This window comes from Limulus polyphemus, unplaced genomic scaffold (assembly GCF_000517525.1).
Source record: "Limulus polyphemus unplaced genomic scaffold, Limulus_polyphemus-2.1.2 Scaffold1144, whole genome shotgun sequence".
Classification (NCBI taxonomy): domain Eukaryota; kingdom Metazoa; phylum Arthropoda; class Merostomata; order Xiphosura; family Limulidae; genus Limulus; species Limulus polyphemus.
Window position 1 is genome coordinate 175368 of NW_013666754.1, and position 11053 is coordinate 186420.

Genomic DNA, 11053 nt, shown 5'->3' on the forward strand with positions numbered 1-11053 from the left:
CTCTTGGGCTACTCTTTTACCAACGAATAGTGGGATTGACCGTCACATTATAACGCCCCCACGGCTGAAAGGGCGAGCATGTTTGGTGGGATGCGGATTCGAACCCGCGACCCTCAGATTGTGAGTCGAGCGCCTCATCCACCTGGCCATGCCGGGCACCAAATTGAAAGAACTACTGAACGTGTATCGTAAAAACTAAAGCAATTGAGATCTTACTCTTAAAATTCCTAGTCATTAAGGGTTAGTATTCTTAAACCAGAAGACTTTTAATAATAAAAAACAAGTCATTAACGTATGCAGATACTTAACAAATTTAAGCTTACATAAAAATTCAGGTGTTTCATGCAAAACTTTTATTTTTTTAACGGAACTTTGAAGATGCTCTATTAAGTAACTGTTCGCCAGTAAAAATTTCCACATATTTTACAAGGCTTAAAGTATCATAATCGTTCACGAACCATGACATGCGCGACTAGTAATTTGTACTGGTTAGTTTTGAGAATGTAGGGGAAAAAATATGGGTAAGTGGTATGATTAATTGGTCATTAAGATAAATGGTTAACAAATAGAAAAATTTACCGTTTGAATAAAAACAGAAAAGCAATTTTTCTGGTTTAAAAAAAAAAATGTAGCGAACAATACATTTCTGGAACGTTCATGAATATTTTATGTGGCGATTTTGGGAAATTACTGAATATTTTAAATTCATATTTTTTAAAATTAACATCAGATATTATAGGGAAAGGGGGTTCGATAAAAACGTTTAGTCTTTAAGTCTTGCGCAGATGGTTATTTAAAAATTCTAATAACATTCTTTTTAGACTATGTGTATGTATATCTATGCACATAATGGTAAGGTTCCTGTCACAACATTATTCTCTAAACAGCGTATTCGTTGAATTAAAATCATATTAAAGAAACATTAATTTTGTACCATCCTTCTAACAATGATTATTTATAGCTGTGATTCGTTTGTTTTTGAACCTCCTTATCGCTTGGCCTTCTTCACTGAGGAAATTTCTACTATCTAACTTAAGGACTATACACGGCCTAGTAATTAGCGTGCCGAGTTATGAATCAGAAGGTCCAAGGTTCGACCCGTAATATTCCGCTAAACTTACTCCGCACATTCAATCGTAGGTTCTTCATAACAGTGGTAGTCAATCCTACTATTCGGTTAAGAGAAGCCATGTACGCAGCTGGTGTTTTTTACTGTTTACTGTACCACCGGTCAGCAGCACTAAGTTAAAGATATGACTATTTCAGTTTTAGGGTCTCTAATCTGGTCGTTTAGCGTGGGGTGCCATTGAGGTTGAAAATACCAAATAAAACGTAAATTTCCTCGACTTTCACGAAATCATCCTGTAAACTGTTTATGCTACTTCAAATGATCTTGTTTTGTTTTGGGCTTATTTCGGGGAAGCTCTATTATTTTAAAACATAATACTGTTTATCAGAGCGCCATACACGTTCTTGGAAACTGGTATTTCTTGAATTGGGAAACAGTTTAAGTGTTCATTGCAAATATTTTCACATTTTACTCTTAGCTGATTACTGTGCGTAATTTATTGAAATGATCTATGAAAATTGAAAAATACACTTATCCAAATCACGAATGAAGTATCCACAGTGATTTAACGGTCACTGTGATTTGTTTCACCACATCCACAACCCTTAATGTTGTTTACGTTCAGTCAGCTTCGATGTTACAAACCAAGCTATTCTAGTATCAACTTTGAAAGTCCTAAAAATGGGTAAATTGAGAGTAACTTCATAAGAAGGAACGAAATAAATTGAAATACCAATAACTGGACTTCGAAGAAGAAGCGGTACATACATATGTATATTAGGCAGAAACGGACTTTTAACTGGAAATGGTTGTTTTTTTCTCCCTTTAATTTGGACAATACTGAAGTATCATGAAATGTTTACTATTTATATTTTAACAACGACACTGAATCTTCATAATCGAATCGGTCATACAAAATAATAGGTTCACACTTCTACGAAACATAGTCATGTAAACATACTCTGTTGTCCGTTTCTTTCGTGTTGACGTGTAAATATATATATTTTTTTGATACTTGATATAACAAATAAACATGTAAGACATAAAAATAAAGGTATCTCGCAATTTAAAAAAAGAACAACCGATAACCTGGGCGCTTTTTTAAAAGGATCATGTGTTTAATTTACCCCTCGTTGGGCATGAACTTTTTTATATTTTCAGTACAATAAGGCTATATATATATATAGATCAAACCCAAGAGGCCTAGTGTAAAATCTAAAACCAAAACTGTTACTCATAAAAATTTCAACTACACAAAATTACCAAAATTTCGTGAATTACCAACTACACATATAAAACAAAATTTTTAAAAATCGTACTATTTATCAATAAGATACAAAAAAAGGGATAATTTTATAAAGGAAAAAATATATTTGCGGTAATAGCACACAAAATCGTTAGGGTATTCCATCTACCAGACATAATCCAAAAAACAAAATGCAAATTAATAATGAGATAGCTGTCGCGGAAGATCAATTAAGAATTAGGTGTTGGGTACTTTATCCCACAACGTCCCAACCAACACCTATTACCATTCATCGTCTCAGCCAGTTGTGGGTATGGTAGCCATCTCTAAATAATAGGTTATAAATGTTGGAGAATTATTAGAGTTTTTATACTATTGTATAATAAATACTATAACTTCTTAGAATATAAATATTTTATAAATGAAATGGTTAGTTTTATTTTCACTATTCAATCCGCAAGAGGATGCTAGTATTTCAAGGACATCTAAATTATATGTCTGCAGACTTACAACTCTAGAAACCGGGTTTCGATACCTGTGGTGGGCAGAGCACAGATAGCCCATTGTGTAGCTTTGTGCTTAATTACAAACAAACCTTTCTACCTGCCCCCCAGTGGCACAGCGGTATGTCTGCAGACTTACAACTCTAGAAACCGGGTTTCGATACTCGTGGTGGGCAGAGCACAGATAGCCCATTGTGTAGCTCTGTGCTTAGTAACAAACAAACAAACTAAATTATATAAATAATTATCATAATGTTAATTTTGTTATTTGAGAGAAGACTTCTTTTGGTATAACGGGCCAGCTGAGATTGTCTCATCTGGTTAAACTTGTACCTGACTGAAATTGTCAAGGGAAGAAGATAGGTGACCACTTGTTACTGAACTATTCAGTTAAGGGTTTATAGTTTTTATTACTTGATACTAATTGTTGAAAAGATGGAGGGTGGGTGTCTAAAAAGGGTAGAAATTAAGGGTGGATCTTAGCAACAAATTTATTTCTACTACTGATGTTATCTTTATGATTTTTTTAGGGGGTTAATACCATATCCAAATCTACCTGCAGATGGTGAATGGTTGTAGATGCTGGGTTAAATCACCCAACACCCAACCCCTAACTGATCTTCCGTAACAGCTCTCTCGTTACGCATTTGCATTATTTTAGATTATGTGTGGTAGACGGAATATCCATAACGCTTTTGGGTGCTATTGGATATATTCCTTTAAAAATAACACCTTTTGTACTTTATTAACAAATGGTATGATTTTTATTTTATTATATATAATTAATAATTCGAGGAATTTTGGTAAGTTTTTAAAGTTGAAATTCTTTGGAGTAATGGCTTTAGTTTGAATTCTACACTGGTCATCTCTATTTTGGTTTATATTCAAATCTCCATTATTGTTATATAGTGCTGATTTTAAGGCCTACATACAATTGATGCAAATTATAGTATTCGATTTATTATTTACTTATATTACCTTTTTTTACTCTCTCTGTCTGTCTGTTAATCACATCTTGGTTGTAGACTTTAAACTATGTAGGCTTTCTATTCTTGTAGGTCTGTATATTTCAGGCATATACTTAATCTCCATATCTTGTTTGTTTTCAAATTTTATAAATTGGTTAAATTTATAGAAATATTTTGCAGCGATCTGAGGCCTGAAAAATTATATTTTCGAAATTAAACAATTTCGCTATTATTTTACTTTTATAAATCTATTGTTTACTATTATTTACCTCGAATTCAATGAACAGCGACAAAAGACTTCAAAAAAGACAAACTGCTTACGCATATTGTCTTCCAGTGGGTAAGCAACACGTTTATGGACTTTTAAAACTCTAAATTCCTGGTCCGATTCCCCGTGGAAGATAGAGCGCAGACAGTTTATTGTATAGCTTTGCGCTAAAAATAAACAACAAAAAAGTATGGGCATTATAAAACTAAAAAAAAAAAAAAATAGGTTTTAGATATATTAAGACATCTGTGTATTAGCTGTTTCTAAAAACAACTAGGCTTAATAAGACTTAATATGTGTACAACAAAAAAGTATGGGCATTATAAAACTAAAAAAAAAAAAATAGGTTTTAGATATATTAAGACATCTGTGTATTAGCTGTTTCTAAAAACAACTAGGCTTAATAAGACTTAATATGTGTACAATAAATACCTCATGAACGTGGCTTGCATTTGAACTACTAACATTCAGTTCAAAAGTCAAGGAGTGAAACGGCTACTTTTCAGCTGACATGTACTCTTTCTGGCAATGTTAATAAATCACATCTAAATTGAACAAAAGAACTAACTGTTTTCCTCGCGACTTCTCTTCCCAATAGGTGGCGCAGTTTTGAATATACGGTCTTTCTAACATTTCTGCAACTGGTTCTTCACATTTTCCCCCAGCTTTACTCCATTTCTGGTAATCTGGCTTTGCAAGTTATTTAGTATTCTTATTTCAACCTTTCTACTAACTATTTATCTGAGAAATTGCAACAAAAATCTTCCTCCAAGTGTTACTTTTCTGTTATCGTTATTACGGGATATTCCTATATTCTTGCACCGAAAATTAAAAGAGCCGTAAAACGTCTTTTCTAGATTAGAATAAATTTAAATGAATTAATATAAAACGTGTTTCTGGTGTTTAGGAAACTTTTAATATAGTTTAATCGAATCAGCAAGTGTCGCAGGATTAAATTAAATATAGTATCTCCTCTCGCACGCCAAGCTAACCCTTTAAAGTACGCATTTCATGGCATAAGATGAAAAGTTTACCGAGCTATAGCGATGTATAAACAGTATTTAAAATAAGATATATATATATATAAGCAGAGTTTTTTGGTCACGCAAAGTTTTGAAATTTGTAATCCTATTGGTGAACCTAAGACATCATTGAATAGAAAGCTGTACAAGAGAATTGTCACTGTGAGCTGATATAATTGGATGGAAACCCAAAGACTGATCCTCAATTTTCTGAACTTTTTATTAGTTGCAAACACACAAACAGCCTCTGTAGAAATAAATGGCACCAGCCTTAGGGGCAGATGAGACAGCCGGACGCATGTAAGACAAATTATAATCCATACTGAGTTAGTTAGTAGCCTTTTCATTATTACCAGGCTATTAATTATAGCATTCCATTGGATTGGTTTTGTCATGTGAAGACTCTGAGCATTCTGCGAAAACAACTTTCCACAGAAGAAAATATTAGAAGATTAGCAATGTCAGAAGGGGCAGGGCAGTAGCTGCGGCAGCCGCCGCGGCGTGGATATCGGCATCGGTCCATCTATCTGAACAATTACCGTTGTGCTATACAAAGAGACCGGATCGTTGTTGGTTAAGTCCCGCTACGCCACAGGCATTCTATAAGCCGACCTTATATATAGTTACCTTTATTAAATAGGGCTAGGTCCAACCTCATAAAAATCGGCTCGATTCAAAGCAGAAGCCCCTGGTCAATTCTTCTTCTTCCAGAAGACGGAGCAAATTATTTTTTTGTTAAATGGCAAAACGTATTGAGTAAATCTTCACGACTCAAAGAACGTTGTGTGCTCCGATTGAAAAAAAAAAAGAACCAAAGTTCTTTATGTTAAAAAAAGAACAAATGCATATAGAGTACACAAAGACTCATGGTCCACAGAACTAAAAAGGTTATATAAATATTGGCCAAAGAGTGAAATTGAGTCACGCGACTTAAGATTGCATCGAGTACACACACGTGGCAGGAGTAGGAAATGCGCACCTTACTCGCTGGCGTTTTCTTTGTTCAGTACAACTTCACCCGAAACATCCTTTTAAAGCATAAACACTATGAATTCCCAGACAATGCTTTTCTATTTTCCAGATGGTAGTGTTTCTAGATGTAAGTGAGTACATTTAACGATCATATTTTCTTAGAACAATCTCCATTATGAACATACCTCGAAGAAACCTGTACATATGTCACTAAATACACGACATCTAATATTATTGTATTTTGAAAGCAATATTCATTTTCTGTGTGTCATACGTGTTTCTTGATAGAAGGTTAAAATTCTACGTTTACATTGTTTCTAAAGACGGAGTAATACATTACATTCATACATGATATAATATATACACACACACAAACGTATAGATTTCATGTTCTGGATATGCAGATAGTACAATGTTTGTATTTGGGTTCAGAGTTTGTCACAGAATTATTTCCTCATACTATTATTTTTATTTTGCTGTAAGTTCGAAATCGGTAAAATGTTGAGATAACACTGTTGTGAACTTTAAACTTAGCTGTTTTTTTTTATGTTTGCATAACTATATTTTGCAAAGTTACACACTGGAGTCAATTGCGTGTTGACCTAGTACAACCCTCGTTCAGTCATTAGTAACATAATTCCTGAAGAATTACGAATCTGATTGATCACGTAAAATAGTAAAATGGTACCTCGTTCACAGCTATTATATATTATAAGAAACATTTGAGTTTTCAACTCAGTTGTTTTTAAATTTCATTTGAACGCCACCACCAACAGATTCTCGCTCCCTTTAACGTTTTCTCTAGGTACTTATTTCTTTAAGTCTTTAAAATTAAGTGTTCTAAATTAGAACATTTAAATTTATTGTTAAAGTAACTCATAGAATATGGCAGACACCCCAATGGTTGAACCTAATGATGTAATTAAGAAAACCTTTATTACACACGTGTCAGTTTAATTTTTAAATGACCACTTTAATTTCATATTCAAATCGGTAATCAATAATATAAATAGAGGGAAGATGTTGCTGAATTACGTAGTGGTGGTGTTTGATTATATATATTCCCTTTTATCTTTAGGTATTTGATTATATATATATTCCCTTTTATCTTTAGGTGTTTGATTATATATATTCCCTTTTATCTTTAGGTGTTTGATTATATATATTCCCTTTTATCTTTAGGTGTTTGATTATATATATTCCCTTTTATCTTTAGGTGTTTGATTATATATATTCCCTTTTATCTTTAGGTGTTTGATTATATATATTCCATTTTATTTTTATATTTTCAATGAATACCAACTTGCGTTTTAACAAAATAAGAGGTTTAGACAAAAGTTTACTTATTTACTAAGCAGATATAAATTTAAGAAAAAAAAACAAAATAAAGAATTAATTAATATCTACAGCAATCCTCACAGACTTTAAACAATGAACTGAACCAGTGCGACCTTTATGGTAGAGAAACTTGAAGTTCGATTCGAACTCCGGGCTACAGTAGTTTAGTTAATGAGACAATCTACATTAGACGGTTTGAAGAGGACATTTACGCCCGTGATAAATTCACAAAGTTTTTCTAATTGTTCTACAGTATGAAATAAACAAATTAAACAAGTTTTGAATTGAATCAATGTGACAGATGATTCAGCTGACACATCTCCATACAGGGAAAATTATTATATTTACTTGTGTAATACTTAAATATATGATTTTCCCCCATTATAATAGTAGACATTCCTTCAACTTTATGCAGTTTCCCCCAAAAAACGTGATTTTTCTAGGTACCCTCCCTCCCCCAACATGGTGAGAATTTAGAACCTTTACAACGTTTTGACTTTATATTTCTAAAACTTTAAATTAGTTTATAACGCTTCTTGCACAATGATATATTACCGCTCTTAAGATCTTACAAATTTTTAATCCACCTATGCGTAATGATATTTCAACGGCTAGTTGTAAATATAAAAAAAGATCTTTAGGCCGAATCTCGATTTTTTTTTTTATATGGAAGAAAGTGGGTCTGTAAAAAGGTCTTCGCGTCTTTAGTATAATTAGCACGTTAAGACAATACATTCTCGGGTTTTAGTTTTTAACGTTTTGATGGAAATCCCCATTAAAAAACATTCTAGGTCTGAAGCCATTACTTGATGAAGGAGGAGGAAAAAAGAGTCTTCTAACTATGCAGTAACGTCTACCATAAGCAGTAGACCTGAACCCCACTGAACACTTGGAAGATCACACGAACAAAAAGCATTACACAAAACATTTCCAAAGACTGACTGTATTATAGAAAACTTGAAATCCTACATTTGATTCCACAAGAGAGAGAAGCATCTGGCTGTACTCGCTGTATCCAAACCCTAATGAATTTCTTTCAGGTTTACACTTCCCTGAACTGAGTTCCTGGTAGCAATCAACCGCAGACACCACGTTTTATGGTGTCCATAATACAGATTTTATTTTGTTGGAAGATATTATAATAAAATAATGTCCGTTGGTCATTTGAACCGCAAGAACACATCAATACTCTCTACTTAAAAGAAAACAAAAAACAACAACAACCGTTTTTCTCACGATACAAATAGTACGCGAAAATTAATATAAATTGTTTGCGAAGTAAATGGATTTTTTTCTAACTATTTTATAAATTTGTCGATCATATTTGCCCCTCAGTGGCACAGCGGACTTCCAACGCTGGAAACCGGTTGTAGATTTGTGCATAATTAAAAACAAACAAACAAACGATTATGTTTTCGTTTCATTAATCTGAAAAAATAACAGTCATGCAACATTAAAAGTCAAGTAAAACGTCATTTCCACATTTTCAATCACGAAATAAAGTACAGTGATTACCAAAACAGGAATAATACAAACTATCATTAGGAAATGACAGATGTCAGGATGCTTGTTATCTTTCAAGAAAGCTCCAATTTTCATCACGGGCAGTCGGACTGAAAAAGTTCAACATCTGTATTAACTTTATATTGACACTCACAAAATGTCTGGAAACCCACCAGAGTATGTGATAGGTCAATATGGACAATGTTTCTGTCCAGTATGAATATAACTTCATTGCTTTCCACACAATCACCTTGATCCTTTTTCGTTTGTTTTTACGCAAAGCCACATATTCGACTCTCAGCTCTCTATCCACAACGGGAATCGAACCCTGGAATTTGAGCGTTGTTCTTCTGTAAACTTACCGCTGACCCTCTGATGGACCATCTTAATACAGCTTCTCAACAATGTCAGATTGCTCAGATTATTTTAGATTATAATTCATTGACGTTTCTAAAATAATTATTTAAATGTATTTTTAGCTAAGATATATTCGACAGAAATATTTCAGGTTATTTCTAGAGAGGATTTGTGGGGGTTGTAGGGGGGGATCATAAAGATACTTTCTACGAAGAAGAGATAAACCAAAAATATAAATTTCAAAACTAACATGTTTCTATTTATCTATACTTGAGAGCGATAGTTTATGATTTCAAACAACCTTCTGTTTTTAACAATTTGACTAACTGGAGGATTAAAAAGTGAATGACTTAAGTACTTAGATTGCCCTATTCATGACCTCAACTTGAGTCATAAATCAAAACTTTTAATGCAAATAGAATAATATGACCCAGAAAATCTCTTGTTCGTAAAAAAACCTGTCTAAGAATCGAGTCTGCTCTTCTACCTGAAAATCCTTTTATATACTGCTAGCCATAAATATTTGTCTGATAAATAGCCTCTTTCTTACCTGTAAAATCATGTTGCCTTCTAAGAGAGATTCCTGATAAAGCAGTTCCCTCGGTTTGTGGCCGGGTTCTTGACCTTGACGTTCTTTCAACAAGAGGCTTGCAGCTATAGATAAAGTAGGGACAGTCAGTATAAGAAATTATGTTTATCTTAACAAATACTGTATACTGTCTTTATGAGGAAGTATAAGAGGCCTTGTAAGACACATGTGAATGAAAAAATCATAAAATCTCGTTAAGAGCATGAAATCATGATTACTTATATCAGTGATTAAGCATTTATTAGACCGTGTTTAGTCTACTTGAAATGTTATTTGTGGGATTTCGGTTAATTAGAAAATAAAACTAGACGTACTCTCGAAGGGTGCCCGAAGAGTAACAAATATTATATTTCTCACTTTCTATGTTCATATATCATGCTGTGTTGTAGCCTACAGAGTACATAATTATTCTTGTGATTTGTGACATACACCCGTTTTACTGACGTCACGACAATACAAATTATAACATTAAGCGTCCTTTATGTGACGTCATTTTAGTGTCTACTGACTGACTAACTGACAGACGACATACTACTGTATAGTGGTGCGAGTAGTTAAAACGGGTGACTCCTCCAGACGGCCTTCGGCCCCCTTTCAGGTAAATAATACTTAATTATATTTAAACTTCGTGTAATATACAGCTGGTTAAAAGAACACAATTACTTTATGAAAGTTTAGTATTGGATATTTTTATGGTTTGTAATACGAAATATCTTTACTCATTTAATGATACATCTCATACCACGATTACTTGAGTACTGTAATTTCGCGACACATCAGCCTAGCTACATAATTTGGTAAATAATACAATCCAAGAGAATGTTATAATTTTTGTCTAGGTGTGGAAGAAAGGCATGAAGTTTCTGTTTAGATACACGTATTTATATTCTTTCTTCGGATGATCAAGACTTAACTGCTGAGTTTAGCAGTAAAACCAGATGTAGCCTCAAACACAACTTCAATATGAAATAGTAAAAAAGTGCCCATAAAAAAAATCCATGAACGAATAAGTTTTAGCTATATTTACTTCGAAACAATACACGACTCTTAACCAGCTGGTAAAGATTTAATAACGAAAGCAATTAATTTTATATAATCTTAGTAGTTTACGTTTAGTAATAGGAACCATACTTCTGAATTACGTTTAGTAATAGAAACCATACTTCTGAATTACGTTTAGTAATAGAAACCATACTTCTGAATTACGTTTAGTAATAG

The 11053-nt window shown here is 33.2% G+C and overlaps 1 protein-coding gene across 1 annotated transcript in view; it reads right to left on the minus strand.

Moving 5' to 3' along the window:
- LOC106462331 (aryl hydrocarbon receptor-like) overlaps positions 1-11053 on the minus strand; it is a 203816-nt gene that overhangs the window by 57453 nt on the left and 135310 nt on the right. Inside the window, exon 3 of the mRNA XM_022389560.1 lies at positions 9797-9900. Within this exon, the coding sequence (XP_022245268.1) occupies positions 9797-9900 (104 nt within the window). The remainder of the gene's footprint in view (positions 1-9796; positions 9901-11053) is intronic.